The sequence below is a fragment of the Nymphaea colorata genome, chromosome 2 (assembly GCF_008831285.2).
Source record: "Nymphaea colorata isolate Beijing-Zhang1983 chromosome 2, ASM883128v2, whole genome shotgun sequence".
NCBI lineage: Eukaryota > Viridiplantae > Streptophyta > Magnoliopsida > Nymphaeales > Nymphaeaceae > Nymphaea > Nymphaea colorata.
In genome coordinates this window covers 25,549,392-25,565,606 of record NC_045139.1, presented here as the reverse complement: position 1 = coordinate 25,565,606, position 16,215 = coordinate 25,549,392, and the positions used below count along the sequence as shown (strand labels likewise).

Here is a 16,215-nt window from a genome sequence, read left to right as displayed (position 1 = left end):
ACCCTAGGGGCCACCCTCTCTCTCTCTCTCTCTCTCTTCCTCTCTCTCTCTCTCAACCACGTGTACCTATTCCATCAGTCAGCAGAGAGAGACAGAGAGGCCACTGGAGAAGAGACCTTAGAGAAATAGAAAGAGGTAATCGTTTGAGGAGATGAACTGTTAGTCATTCAAATCATAACAGATTTAATTCAGGTGTTATTTATTCTTCTAAATCAATAATTTCAAGGACATTTTTGGAAACTTCTAAAATTTCCAGAAATAGGATTAGAGATGTTCAACAAGTCCAGCCAACTCAGGCTGACTCAAACTCTGTTGGTTTAGTTCAACTCGAGTTTGACTCATTAATTAAATGAGTCGAGTTTGAGCTTAACCGATAACTCGAGTTTGTAAACGAGTCGACTTTGAGTTGGTTGAACTCGACTCGATTAAACTTGATTACACTCATTTAACACTAGTACTTATTTGTATAATTTCAAATTCAAACTTAAACAAGTTGTGTAGAGAATCCAGATACTGGGTGCCTTGATGTGCTCTTTAGTGGTTTTCCTATGGTGTTTTTTGTTATTTTTGTGTAGAGCTGGGGATTTACCTCTCATAAATACCCATTTTTTTTGTCTCTGGTGTATGGTTATTTTGTCATTTTTTTATTAATAAAAAAGGTAGGAAGCCTATCATCCAGGAGGGTTTGTTTCGGAATAAAGAGAGAGATCCTCCCATGTTTATCCTTTTTTGGAGAAGATAATAGAGTTCATCATACATTTGTCACTTGAAAAACATGAAATATATAATCAGGGACATAAGCTTAAACAAGTCGAGCTCAAGTTGACTTGAGCCGAGTTATATGCAACTCAAGTCGAGCCCTCGATAAGATAGATAATTTTACCATTAGGACTATTACCGTAATACGTGACCAGTAAATAAGATGGGAGTACTTTGCCAAGATATACAAAACTTGCATGAGAATCACTTTTCCTGCACTGTCACTGGGGATGAACCATGGGTAACCTTAGCCCGAAGATATCTTATTTTTCTTTCTCTTCCTGGATTATAAATTTTAAGGGTGACAGATGTTTAAGAAACAAAATTACGAGACTTTCTTAATAGTTACCACACTCAGGCACTAACTTGGTTACTTCTTGTAATATAAAATTCAGTGACATTAGATTTGTAAAACATACTACATACTTTTAAGTTTTAACTGAAACAAGTTTCATAATTATTATCTTTTGCGAAATGACCACACAAAAATTGCCAGCGCTCTTTGAGGAATTCTGTCTCATTACGAGCCAAGAAGGTCAAGCTGAACTGCCTAAATTTTTGCGGGAAATAGATCGACAGAAATCAACCCCCGAGTCCAGTTGACTCGTGATTCGGCCAAGTTGGCTGATTGGGGGAGTCAACTCAAGTCTTATGCTTCTGAGTCCAGACACTAGGTTGACCTCGTATAAGGCAAGCTGATCTGAGTCAGCCAAGTCAACTTGTTGACTTGGTACATTTTAAACATTGGTGAAGAAGCCTGCCCAAAGACATGGAGGTGATAATTGAAGATTCATCAAAACTTTGTTGCTATCACCACGATGTTATTTATATTTTAAGTGCATCCAAGCACAGCGCAGCCAAGAGGGTCCAAGATGGCTTCGGACTATACATTTGATGAGAAAACCAAACATATTGAAATAGATTTAGATTGTCGTAATGTTCATGAAGAGTTCTTTAAGAAGACCATCAGTCTCCCTCTCTTCTTTTTTTTTTTTTTTTTTACTTTAGAATATCAATTGACCACCATACTTTCCTTCTTAAAAATTTTTTGGTAATTAGAACACAATTAATTTTGAAAGGTGTCAATCATGCAACTAATGTATGTTTTAAAAGCGATGTTAAATTATGCAATTAGTTTAATGGGACTGGCTTTTCATGTCTTCCTTAGGATCCCCAAATCTTAGGTGGGATGAATGATCGTGAATTATATATACATATATATATAAGCACATATGCACACAAATATCACATGATTCATATACAGTGTATACAAAGTTTATTTTCTGTTACTTCGTACCTTTTCATGTATTTTCTATTTCTTTTTTCGTAAGATTTGATTTTCCTACTGCTTATTTTAGCTCAGCCCTGATATGGCTGTTAAATCTAGTCGACCCAATGGTTAGGTTTCTACCGTTAGTCCAACAGCTATTTCTGTCTTGCTGTTGTATATATTGAGGTTTAACCTCATCATGTCTCTTTTGAGAGATTTGAAGTGTCGGCTTTTCTTTCCGGCTCTTCAGAACCGTTCATTCTTTGTAAATTCACGTCAGATTTAGTTGCCATCTGATTACAATGACTGCATCTCAAAAAGATCCAGAAGCCATACTACGTAGGGCATAATTTCTTTAATTCAAAGTAAAGTTGGGTTCATAAAAATTGACAGATTACAGGAATAATAGATTCCAAAAAGATTAGCCTCAAGCTTGTGGATTCCCCAGCTCCTGCACTTCCTCTCCTTAATGGTCCTCTTATGCCCTAGCCATTAGTTGCACCACAGCGCATCTTCCAACACAGAAAATTCTTCTCTTCTACTGAGGGAAATAAAAAAGCACATCAATTTGCTGCAACCAGAAAACGGTTGCAGCACATTGATGTGCTTTAAATTTCTGTATTCTTTCCCATAGTAATGCAATTTACTGTGGGAAAGAATAGAACTTCACACCTTCTTAGGGGCAGGCAAGGGAAATTATATATTTTTTTTTAAAAAAAGGCAAGTACATGTTTTGCAGCCACAGCAAAAATGGCCCGAAGAGATTTAAGTTTAAAAGAGTTGCATAATTCTAGAGACACCATAATTATAATGGGAATGTAATCCACAGCTATGAAAGGGAAAAAGAGAAAGACTCCAATGCGACTGTGCTAATATGCCTGCGCATGATGTCAAAGGAACATTAGAGTTAAGATATATTAATCTCTCTAGGAAATATTAACTCCCTCCAGTTCCGCCTGTGCAGATGCAGAACTGATTACATCAACAATGTCCATCTTCCCCATGTTCACAGCTTCGTCCAGTGGTGTGCGTTCATGACTACAAATGTTTATACCAAAGAAGCTGTATTAATGTACAATGTACAGAAAAAGTATTGCTTCCATGATAGAAAGGCTATACCTATTCAGGGCAGCCACATCCGCTCCAGCCAAAATCAAATTTCTGACAACCTATTAGAAACACTGTAAATGTACATCGCTCTCAACTCATAATACCCAGTTTCATGCAATATCTCTTATTACCTCAGAATGTCCATTGAGACAGGCCCAGTGCAGTGGAGTATTTTTCTCTGCATTTGTGATATTGACATCCTGCAGAAAAAAACAACATTCTGCAATCAGAAAAAATCTCATTAACAACTAGAGAACTAAGACTATTTAAAACAAGGTTTCATTATCTTCCAAGGTAGAAACATAAGTTGGGGAAGGTAGAAACATAAGTTGGGGAAGACAGTAACACAATTTAGTCTTTCATGTTCTGATTCAACTCATCTACCTCTTGGCTTAAGGCAAGCTTCCAAGTCACATGGGTATGGGTACCATTTGGGTACCGGTACAAAGATACAGATACGGACACGGTAACTTGAGAAAATACGGGTACGGAGATACGGAAATATATATATATATATATATATATATATATAATAGAACAAATAAATCAAAATGAAAGCAACATTTAGATAAATAAGTGATCAACATTATATGCTAATGAAAAATAACTCTAAACAACAGAATGAAAACTAAGAAAAAATTAAATCAAATAAAATTAAATAGCTTGGAACAGCTTTGAGCTAAAAAATACCCAAGTGTATCCAAGTACCCACTTTAGGTATGCGTATGACGACACGATTACGTGGATCTTGCTGAAGGACCCATGTGATTTAGGCAAGCTTATTTTACTAAGTAATGAACCTTATTTTTAGCAAAGAAAATGTCGACCAATTACCACCTGCAAATGTCTTATAAGTATGATTGACTAAGATATGATGCAAGTAAAACAAAGCCAAGCAGATGACTGATAAATGAAAATTTTGACTTAAAGGCAATCAGAAGGCAAACTAGGATTTCTTAAATGCACCTCTTTTTGCCATTTAACATCAAACGAGAGCACGGGCATGAGTGTGTGAGACTTACAACATTGTTTCGGATAAGATATTCTACAACCTCAAGATGTCCATTTGCTGCAGCCATATGAAGCGCTGCACCACAAATGGTAGTACCAATTAGTCAAATATGAGATGCACCATGCAAAGTATCATATCAAAGAAACTACCAAACAGATTGATTACCTGCACAACTTTTTCAAATATGGACATGTGAGAATGGGATAGAAGCATGGAAATTACATCACAAACTGAAAGGTTTCACATCACAATACCATATGTCCTTGAAAAATGTCACAATAAGTCACCCTTGGAAACAGAAGGAAACTTTCTGCTTCATGAAAATTTCTCCAGAACAGAAGATTTTGATCAAGTCTAATTGGTGCTTCTCAACATGCTTGTCTACCTAAGGAATTTCTTCCCCAGAATTACATATAATCTGAAATAGAAAGGGAATCTCCCTGAGCTTGATGGCAAAAACCATCCGACGTAGTTACTGTGCTTGTGTTGGCAAGTTATTCTAATCAAGTTTAAGTCATTTTTGCATATAAAGCTATTTGCTACCCTTCCAATGTCTCCACCAATTTCGACGTCCTCTTGGCTATGTATCTGATTCCATATGTTGAAAGTATGCAACATCTTATGTGGCCAATTATATCTCAAGGAAAGAAAGAACAAAAATGGAAGTCTCACATGATGTGGATGCCAAACAATTTTAAAAAACTTGGGTTGGACTTGAAAAACTTGTGTATGGACATGCATATGATGGTTTTCTGTGCCCCTGTCTACACCGCCCTAAAACCATTTGATTAGGTGGACAAACTAGTTTTGATTCTATTTAACAAAAGAACCTTTAAAGGACAGTACTCAAAGTGTAAAAACTAAAAAGGAAAATGAAGAAAGAAAACTAATGCCTCACAGTGCAGCACATTTGATGGATCAAGAAATCATGATTTATTTCCAAGAAAACAAAAAATCAAAAGCATGCCATGTAATAGAAAAGCTACATTGAATTATCTAAACCATCAGAATAAATAAAAACATTTCCATTTAGCCTGAGGCACACAAAACTTGGAGAACAACATTCAGTTATCCCTCTCTCTCTCTCCAAGATGTAAAAGAGGAAAATGAAGGCCACACAAATTGATGGCAAAGAATGAGTCAAGTTGATGGATCAACAATCATGAATTTATTTCCAAAAAATTATCCCAAGCATGACTTGTAATAAAAAAAAAAAAAAAAAAAAAACTAATGATGAATCTGTCTGTACTATCAGAATAAATAAAAACAGTCATTTAGCCTGGAATGCAGAAAGAATTAAAAGCTTGAGGGACACTATTGAAAAATATTAATAATTAGAAAGGGATTGTTGGGAATTGGATTCTTTTTGACAAGTTCATACTGACCCTAATTCCTCATATTAAGTGAGGATTAAGGCCAATACTAATGAGACTTACGAGTTTCCTTTCTCTCTCTCTCTCACGTCTTCTTCTTCCCTAACTCTCTATCAACAAACGCCATTCTGATCTTTCACTCCACTATATATATATATATATATATATATATATATATATATATATATATCCAAAGCATGACTTGTAATAAAAAACTAATGTTGAATCTATTTATACTATCAGAATAAATAAAAACATAGTCATTTAGCCTTGAGTGCAAAAAAAAATTAAAAGCTCGAGGAATACCATTCTGATCTTTAGTTCTCATTATATATATATATATATATATATATATATATATATATATAGCCACAAATATTGTTCTTGGATTTTTCTTGAGCACTTTTCGGCAAATTTTTTTTTTGGGAAAATCTCATAGATTTTTAAACACAATAAAAAAAATCAAAATGTTAGGTAAAAATACAACGGATGAAAATTATTAAGATGTAAAAAACATAAAAGTTAAAAACATCTAGTTAAAATGATAAAAATGGTAAAGTAATAAGCATTGCATTGTACCTAAGGTCACATGAAAGACCTAAAACAAGAGGAAATAAAATGAAACAAAAGTTTAAAAAATTGAAAACAGAAAATGAAAAATAAATTGAAAAAATCATGATAAAATCGCGAGAAAATCACGATAAATTGACTTTTAACTTTTTTCTCAAAATATCACAATTTTTTCCCATTTTTCATTTTTTTCGTTACACAATACTTTGCAAAACATAGTGATAGTTATGGGTATGATATATATATAATAATAATAAGAAAATAGGTAGCTATCAAGCCCTCGTACACCACATTTTTATGGGAATCATTTATGCCATCGAATCCAAGGAAATCAGATTGTGGAGATTAAGTTGTAAATATATAACAGAAGCTATTGTTTCAGGAGTCTAAAATACCCCTCAAAGAAAAGAAGGGATTTTGTTCAAGGAGGCTCATTTATTTGCCACTCTTTTCACTCTCTCTCTCTCACCTAAGTCACATTGGTATAGGTATGGCTCGTGTATGGATCCAGAGACACGGGTATGGACATGGCAACTTTACAAAATATGGGTATGGGGAATATATATATATATATATATATATATATATATATATATATATGCAAAATAACACAAAGAGATCAAACCAAAAGCAACATTCAAATAATCAGGTGAAATAAATAAAAAAGATTACATGTTAATGAACAATGACTCCAAAACATAATGAAAACTGAGTTAGAAAACATTAAGTCAAGAGGAATATGCAGTTTGGACCAGCTTCGATCTGAAAAGTACTCAAGTGTGTCCAAGTACCCACTTTGGGTATAGGCATGGTGAAATGGGTACATGGACCTTACTGAAGCACCCATGTGACTTAGACACACACACACACACACACACACACACATCCTTTGAAGGGTATTTTGGACTCTTCAAAAGAACAACTTACCTTCTATATTCGCAACTTAATCCCCACCTGATTTCTTTGAATTAGCGGGTTAAATGATCATCAGGTTTAGCAAATCAAGGTCTGGTAGCTACTTGTTCTCTTACACACACACGTGTGTGTGCGTGTGTGTATTTGAATCAAGATGGAGAGAAGAGGAAGAAGAAGGAGACATGAGACTTGAGAGAGAAGAGAGAGTCACGTTAATCTACCCTAATCTCTTGTTAAAAGTGAATTAGGGTGACACCAACAAATTACAAAAGGAGTCCAAGAAGGAAATAAATATAAATAAAAAAAACTACTCCAAAACTATTTAATATTCCAAAAAGCTTTCTCATGGAAATACTACTCAACACTCTCTCAAGCTTAATGATAGATGTTAATCATGCTTAGCTTGTCACAACGTCTAGAAAACTCAGTAATAGGTAAAGCTTTAGTAAAAATATCAGCCGCTTGATCTTTTGAGGCTACATGTATGGTAGATATGACATTCTTGAACCATGTCTCAAAATGTAACGATAATCTACTTCAATGTGCTTTGCCCTCTCATGAAATACCGAGTTATTGGCGATGTAAGTGGTAGTGCTGCTATGGCAAAACATCTTCATAAGCATGAAAGTAGGAATACCAAGATTCTCAAGTAAGAATCTAGACCATGTCATTCCTGCAGCAGTTTGAGTCATAGCCCGATACTCTGACTATGCATTGGACCTAAAAACAACATTTTGTTTCTTACTTCTCCAAGATATGAGATTTCCTCCCACAAACATACAAAACCTAGTGATAAACTTCTTGTCATCAACTGAGTCTGCATAGTCTGCATCATTGTAAGCTTAAACATCAAGAGACCTACCTTTTTTGAAGAAAAAAAACCTTTGCCAAGGCAAGACTTTAAATATTTGACAATCATCATTGTAGCAACACAATGTGTCTTTTTGGGTCTTTCGATGAATTGGCTTAGTCTTCCCACAGCAAAACTAATACTTAGCCGAGTTACAGTCGTATAAAAAAGCTTACTAATCAAGGATATGTAGGATCAAAAATCTACCCCTTGGACTCATCATCATAGAGATGTAGTCGTGGGTTCATAAGAAGAGTTGCAGTTTCGCTCCCAGCACATCCCTGTGTTTTGCAAAAGGTCAAGTACGTATTTTCTCTGAGATAACACCACACATTCCTTACAATGAGCAACCTCAATGCCAGGGAAGTACCCTAGCTGGCCAAGATCCTTGATAACAAAATGTTTTTGGAGAAACTCATTTGTTAATGCTATCTCCTGATCACACTTGTCAGAACAATATCATCCACATACACCACTAGCACAACTATACCTCTAGATCCCTTTTGATGAACAACGAGTGGTCCAACTGAAATGTATGAAAATCATACTCTACTACTTCGGAGAATTTGTGAAACCAAGGATGAGGACTTTGCTTCAGACCATACATAGCAATTCTTCAACCTAAACACCTTCCCACACTCCCCCTGACACTCAAAGCCAAAGGCTGCTACATATATACAGTCTCATCGAGATCCCCATATAAGAAAGCATTTTTAACATCCAATTGATATAAGGGTCAATCATAGTATATAGCAACAGACACGATAAGGTGTATGGTCCCCAACCTAGCCACTGAGAGGTCTCAAAGAAATTGACATCATGTGTCTGTGTATAACCTTTTGCTACGAGACGAGCTTTGTAGTGCCCCGTTAAGCCATCAGATAGGTACTTGATTGTGAAGACCCATTTGGAGCAAATGATATCACAACCAAAAGGGAAATCAACCAAGTCCAACATCCCCAGTTGCAGCAGAGCATACATATCATCATGCATAGCATGCTGCCACCTTAGGTCAAGCAATGCCTACTGGTGACTAGAAGGAACAAAGTGAAAAGACAAGGCAGACACAAACTGCTGCAGGCTACCACCAACACTATCAATACAAACAAACTTGGAGACGAAGTGGAAAGAACATTGTTGTTTACCTTTGTGCAAGACAATAGGCAAGCCTAAAGGAATCTCAAGATCATCATGAGAAGAGACTGGTGGGCAGTCATAAGTAAAAGCATGTCGGCGAGTGTAAACTAGAAGGGAATCACCGAATTTGCAGACACCTGGAGGAGACTCACAAGGAATAGATTGAAAGGGATATGGTGGAATAGGTAAAGAGACATGTGGCAACATGTCTGATAGTGGTGAAGCAAACTAAAAGTAAGGACGTGACTCAAAGAATGTAACATGATGTACTACTTATTAGTGAGGATTAAAACAAGTGTAACCCTTTTGGTGCTTTGGGTAGCCAATAAAAACACATTTAATTGATTGAGCAACAAGTTTATCTCTAGTAGGGCCAAGGACATGAACAAAACAAGCGCACCCAGACACTTTGGGTGGAAGTGAAAATAGAGGTCTATCAATTTGACTGTCAATAGAAGAGGATGGAAGGCGGTTAATCATGTAACATGTAGTGACAATGGCATCACCCTGAAATTGGGCAGTAACAAAGCCATGTAACATAAGTGTGCAAGCCATATCAAGTAAATACCGAAGTTTACGTTTAGCAATGTCATTTTGTTGCAAAGTATGAGGACAGGTAAATTGAGAACAAATTCCATACTTGTAGTAAAATTGCAACAATGTATTTTGTTTTGAACTCAAGAGCATTATCAGTGCAAACATTTTTGACAATAAAACCAAACCAAGTCTTTATTTCAACCATAAAATTTTGAAAGATGCAAACAACTTCAAGCTTGTCTTTTAACAAGAACACCTAACATGAAAAAAATTATCAAAAATGACAAAGATAATACCTAAACTTGGCCCGGCTTACAACCCGGGTAGGCCAACAAACATTGACATGAATAAGATCAAAGACAGCATGACTGGACATACTAATACTGGAAGGAAAATTACTTCTAGTGTGTTTCCCCAATTGACAGGCCTCACACTGAAATGACTCAAAAGTTGGACTATTTGGAAAGACACTACGAAGTTTGGACAATAATAGATGACCCAATCGGAGATGCCACTAATATGGGGTAGGCTTCGAGAGAGAAATAGGCAATCTCCACTGATTCCTACAATAGGTCAACTCTCTTGTGTTCACGGCCGCCGCCAATCGTCTTCCCAGTTTGCAAGTCCTGAAAAGAACATGAACCAAAATCAAATATGGCTCTACAATGCAAATCATTCATCAGTTGTGTAATAGACAAAAGGTTAGCAAGAAATTTTGGAACATATAAAACATGGGAAATAGAGATAGAACTAGAGAGTTTCACATCCCCAAATCCCATTATAGGAGAAAGCCTCCCGTCGGCAAGTCTAACATGTTGAGGTTGTAGGAATTTGTGTAACGAGATAAATAAGTAACTAAATAAAGCCGATTGCAAAAGTGTTTTGAAGGCCCCGAATCAACAATCCACATGGTACCTGGTTTACAAGAAATACTACCAGCAAACAAAGCAGAATCCATCACAACAGCCAAGGCGGCTGCAGACATTGAGGTAGGGAGAGACCGTTGAGACATAAGTTGATCATACTCTACTTTGCTCACGGTCAAAGTAAAGCTATCATCAGTCATTGTGAAAGGAGTCTCCCTTAGTGGTGTACCTGCGTGGGCAGATCCGATTGGAGTGTGGGAAGTAAAGGTCCCTCTGCCACCTAAAGCACCAAATCTTCTGCTTTGAGATGTGGATGCAAGACGACCATGTTTGTCCCAACACCTATCTTCTAAATGTCCAAATTTTCCACAGTAAGTACACTGAAATCGCCCTTGGCCCCTTGCACCATGACTTGAGCCTCTTCCTCTTGAGGCCTGGCCATGCCCTCCAGACATGGCTAAGGCTGCAGCAGGAGCCTCGCTCTGAGGCTGAGAAAGATAGACAGCCAGTCTACTGAGCCTATTATATGCCTCTGCTAGATCTGGAATCTCCGCTCCAGTAAGCATCAATGCCTTAGCTACCTCAAACTTAGGTGACAAGCCAGCCAAGAACTTTGCCACCATTGTCGGCTCATAATGAGTCTTGTAGCATGCTTGACATGGAGGTCGAAGACCCTTCAGTTGTTCATAACTTGATTTAACCAAAGCAAAGTATTGGGACAATTCCATGTCACCCTGCTGCAGTTTAAAAAGCTCCTCCTCAACTTGTAAAATTTTGAAAACATTCTTGTCATAGGAATAAGTCTGCCTCAAGAAGGTCCACATATGCTTGGCAGTCATGTAGTAAGCAAGGGAATGGGCAATATCAGGCTGCACGCTATTCATAATCCATGACATAACAATGTTATTGTCTTCTTTCCATGTAGCATACTTCCCCATTTTAACAGCTGGTTCATCTTCTTCAATGATGTGCTTTTTACGATGTCCTACCACTGACATCATGAACATGCAAGACCAAATTTCATAATTGTGTCCATCTAATTTCATAGTAGAACCATAAGAGAATGGATTCTCAACAACTTTGTACTCATTATGAATCTCAGCCTTGATATTGTCAGCCATACTAGGCTGTTGTCCAAAGTCCTCGTGGTTCAACAATTCAGAACTGCACAAATTAACTACAAAATGCAGCAGAATAACGATTCCACAATCAGTTAAAAAAGACACATTAGCATAGATTCACATCTGATTATAAGATAGATGTAAGCTAACATCAATTCAGCAACAGAAAATTCCACAATTTAACACATCAACCACAACTCAAGAGAAAGACACATGCAGACTAATAGCTGTAAAGCATAAAGAGGGCAGCATATAACTGGCGTCAATATTAACTGTCAACAGCATCATCTGATTTCATCCTCTGACCTTAACTTGCAGCCTAAAGAAAACTGTAGTATAAAGTATAAACACAAAAACAGGAACGTCAAACCTAATCAGTCTGCCTGAATTCAACGTTGCGTCAACGTCAAACCTTTGACTGGAACATCAGATGTGATCGACTGCAATTCAGCATCAAGTCTGCAACTTCAACAACATCAGATCTGATCCGGATCTTCAACTGTGCCATGCTAGTTGACGCCAAGGCTTCTTCCACACAGCATCATCCAATCCAAAACACCATTGATCTAGGGTTTTCTGAAACTCTAGATCATGTTAACAGAGAACTACTAAAAAAAAGGAAAGAACTGCCGCCCAAGAGAGGAAGGAGAAACGGAAGAGAAAATGAAGATGATATAGCCTCCCAAGCAAGATAGATCAAAGTTAGAATCTCCCAAGGCAAGACAGCTCTCATTCCATGTTAAATCAAGATGTAGAGAAGAAGAAGAAGAAGGAGGTGATGCAAGCGAGAAGAGAGAGAGAGAGTCATGGTTAATCTACCCTAATCTCTTGTTAAAAGAGAATTAAGGGTGACACCAACAAATTACAAAAGGAGTCCAAGAAGGAAACAAATATAAACAAACTGCATATATATATACACCCTTGGGTTTTTATACTAACAATTTTGCTGCTCTGGTATTAACTGGGAAGTTTATTCTTATCAGAAAATTTATGACAAATCAAAAAAATTTAAAAACATAAAACAAATAATAGAAAATTTATGAAATTTAAGTTTACTACAATTTTGTTACAAAAACATTGATGAAAATTCAAGGTAGTTATTAAAATGTCAATAGAAATGGTATTTTCGTTTTGGTAATTTCTTTTTTCAAAATGTTGTGATTTTTTTGTTTCACTTTTTCAGTTTTTCCTTGGTTTACCACCTTGAATGTGACAATGTGAAAAACTGTGATGTTTTTTACATGAAGCACACATCCCAGACAAATGGTCCTAGTTGTCATCCATGTGGATAGAACATCCATAATACATGAATCTATGCAACAAAAAACAATAACTTTCCACATTGTTTAACATGTTCCTTTATTTAATTGTTTTAAGTGGATCCATGAGCATGTCTTCATCATCTTTCCCTTTTTTTGATAATGAAAGCAATCTCCCGATGGTTAAGATACTTGAAGATCTTCTTTAACCTCCAAAAGAACGACTCTTGGCTGATGCAACAGCTCACAAAACTTGGCCGACATACATCACATGGGATCATCATAGATCCCAATCATTGACATAGACTCTTTGATGTATGGGACTAGGAGTTAAAGGGCTCACAGTTACTCATACCTGTTGCTATTAAGGGATCAAACTTCAAAGAGTATATCTGTATTGAGATTTGAGAAGTAACAATACCATCATCCTTTAGTTTATGTTATCTTCTGATCTCAAGAAATATTTTAATTCTCTCAGATCCTTCACTTTGAATCTTTTATTCAACACTTTCAGGTCCTCTTCAATGCATTTCACAGAACTTCCTTTTGCAACATATAGTCTATATTTTACATATCATGTTGGATCCTTTTTGCTAGAGCCAACGATTTGCTACATGTAAGCTCCTTCATCTAATTCTTCATCAAGAACCACATTTATAACATCTAAATGACTCAAAGAACATCCATGATCAATAGTAGTTAGCAAGTCAAAGGATGACATAGATGATTTCCATTTTTACTACCAGCTCGAAAACTACTTCATAGTCAAGTCCCTGTTCTTGAGTGAAACTCTTTACAACAAGCCAAGATTTATTTCTTTTTCTACTTCCTTTTAGTCTATATTTGATGATCAAATAGTTTATCATACTGACCCACTCTAATCCAGTTACATTGTTGTGTATGATTCTTTTATAGCTTCTCACATTTTGCTTTTAGGACATTCACTTTTTCCTTCATCATTCCATCCATCTATTGTCCCAGGTAGTTATTCATATGTTCATGGTTTTGCTTGCTTCTTACATTATGTTCTGCTTACATATTTGACAATCATCACTAAGGCATATCTGTTCTGATTTTCCTACTTCTATTTGTTTACCTGCATTGAATATTGCCAGTAGGTTGAAGAATTAATATTTTCTGGATAAGTAAGTTTCAGGCTGTGAGTCATGTACACCCTCCTAGAGTAATTATGCTTATTAAACGTGTCATATCTTGTAGGTTCATCTTGAATCTAATCTGTCTTGGTAGATTCTTGAATATGCTGATTCTTGAACTTCAGAAATTCTTATAGAGGACAATAACTCATGGCCTAACAAAGGCCTAATAATAGTTATCGTCTTGTGGAAGATCTAAAACCACCTTGTTAAGATAATTAGACGATTTGAGGAACAAGAATTAGAAAGAGAAATGGGTCACCTTCCAGTGTGTCATAATCGAATGATGTCTGTATGTTATAGGAAATGACTTTTAGTATTTTACCTCGAGTTCCAGTAATATGGTTTGTGGTCCATGAGACTATACACCGGACTCCCAGATCAGTTTGCTTCAGATTAGGATCAACAGGGTTACTACCAACAACTGTTTATCTCTTTATTCTTGTTCCTCGGATGTCTTTCCTTCATTACTGTAACCAACAATAACGAACCTTGTCCTAAGTTTAGGTTTTAGATGGTGTTAATGAAGTAAGTTAAACAGTAAGCATTTTTTGCAATAGTCATCCTTGATATGGTACCACCGCTAGGTTCAACGATCAGCCTACAGTTTCCACATCCTAGGACCTTCGAAAAGCAGTAGGACCCAAGAAGTCATCTTTACCATGCAATTTGAACATCTTAAGACCATAAATGCTCTAAATAGGACGATCAATATCCGGAAACTCTATAAAGACACTCAAGACAAGAAACCTTGATCTTTTTCTTTTCCTTTTCACATTGTTCAGAAAATTTGTCATTTGCAAGGCCCTGGATTTGTAATTTTGCATCAAATCAAACTGATGATCAGGGACACCGATAAGACTGATTAAAAAATGAACACGAGGCATAACATGGAAAGTAGAACATAATTTTCTCTTAAAGCTCTTCCATACAGAAATTGAAAATTCTTTAAAATTCAGAGACTGGAGAATGCACCGCCGCTAAAATTTACCTGTACGGCCTTGTGAATCCTTGGAGTCAAGTGGGACAGCTAGAGCTGCCAAACTTTCCAGGTCCTCCATATCAGCATATCTGGCAGCCTAGACCAGAAAAGAGCAGAGTTTAAGTCTGGAACATACTAAACAAGGGAACCATCTCTTCAAAAAACTGCATTACTGTGATCACTGCAATTTTTCAGATTAACCCACTTCTCAGGCTATGGTCAATCCAAGCACCACTTACATTAACCCAGAAAATTCTAAATACATGGAAAATCCCAACTCAAACAAACCTTTTGATGATAAAAGGGCAAAGTGACCAACCTAAGCAATTGCACAGTTAGGAAACGTAAAATTGCATTGCTACTTGCTGGAAAATAAAAAAAAAAAAAGTTGTGGAGGTCGGGAGTAGTCAGATCAAACTTGTTGGAAACTTGTTGGAGTATGACAACGCCAAACAATCAGGAATAAGGAACTTTTTTGCTGCAATATACTAGTTGTACGCAGTCATTGAAGCCAGAAAAAAAGACAAAAATAAGTGCACGATTCCACTAGAGGGGCTTGATCAAATCGTGCATGCAAGACAATATCAACGCATCTAATGGGAACTCAGTGACGTTAACCAAAACATAGTGGCCAGTTGAAGAGTGTGAAGCAATTTAACTAAAGAAACGCTTGATACTACTAAGCACGGACAGCTTTACAGTTTCAGATACTTCCAGATTGGTATGCGTAATCCTTCAAAAGAACGTGGCAAACTAAAATCCTGCCAATCAGAAATTCCGACGAAAACGCAAAGACGCGGGCATATGAAGAATCAAAGTTGGCACCTCCAATAGAGCGTCGACAGACTGTGCAACGTCCAGGGTTTGAGAAGACGGTTCCGCTACTTTGTCATCGTTGGCGATGGTCATCTCTCTCTCTCTCTATCACAACGCTGTCTGGAGGGAAAAAACGAGAGAAGCGGCCGGTTGAGCCTCTTGCCGATTTGCAAGAACCAAAAGGTATTCGAGTCGAGGCCGAGCAGTTAGCCTCTTCCCGATCTGCAAGACCCAAGAAGTATTCGTGGCGAGCCCGGTGTTCGGTCTCCGCTAGACCAAGTAGGTCGGGAGCACAGTCGAGGGTCGGTGACGTGCCGTGTGGGACCTTATTGGTTAATACGTATCGTATCATTGCATTATTGATACGAGTTTTTACAATTTTAAACTTTTAAAGTTCAATTTAAATATCTTGAAATTGAAAAAAATGAACGAATGAAACAATATAAGTTGTGGCACGTAATGTATCATGTTATGAACTAAGATG

The 16,215-nt window shown here is 36.8% G+C and overlaps 1 protein-coding gene across 3 annotated transcripts; it reads right to left on the bottom strand.

Annotated features, from left to right (window-relative positions):
- Nucleotides 1–2,714: 2,714 nt before the first annotated feature.
- LOC116247807 (ankyrin repeat-containing protein P16F5.05c) lies at nt 2,715–15,983 on the bottom strand. Of its 3 annotated transcripts, XM_031620139.2 has the most exons (7): nt 15,741–15,792; nt 14,925–15,012; nt 9,005–10,159; nt 4,162–4,226; nt 3,271–3,339; nt 3,149–3,198; nt 2,715–3,067 (listed from the first exon to the last, which is right to left on the bottom strand). In XM_031620139.2, the coding sequence occupies exons 3-7, from the start codon at nt 9,201–9,203 to the stop codon at nt 2,956–2,958; spliced, it is 495 nt and encodes a 164-aa protein (XP_031475999.1). In that variant the 5' UTR covers nt 9,204–10,159; nt 14,925–15,012; nt 15,741–15,792; the 3' UTR covers nt 2,715–2,955. The 3 variants fall into 3 exon arrangements, with proteins under 3 accessions (XP_031475999.1, XP_031476000.1, XP_031475998.1); XM_031620140.2 differs by lacking the exon at nt 9,005–10,159 and having other exon boundaries at nt 15,741–15,961; XM_031620138.2 differs by lacking the exons at nt 2,715–3,067; nt 3,149–3,198; nt 3,271–3,339; nt 4,162–4,226 and adding an exon at nt 10,629–11,576 and having other exon boundaries at nt 9,204–10,159; nt 15,741–15,983.
- Between the last annotated feature and the right edge of the window lie 232 nt (nt 15,984–16,215).

What these genes read in the sequence shown, in the direction of transcription:
- LOC116247807 (XM_031620138.2), bottom strand. Translation starts at nt 15,824, where the DNA reads ATGACCATCGCCAACGATGACAAAGTAGCGGAACCGTCTTCTCAAACC. An exon ending in CTGTCGACGCTCTATTGGAG is followed by an intron (nt 15,013 to 15,740) that starts GTGCCAACTTTG and finishes TTTCTGGTCTAG; the next exon opens with GCTGCCAGATATGCTGATAT. An exon ending in AATCGGATCTGCCCACGCAG is followed by an intron (nt 10,160 to 10,628) that starts GTACACCACTAA and finishes TGTTCTTTTCAG; the next exon opens with GACTTGCAAACTGGGAAGAC.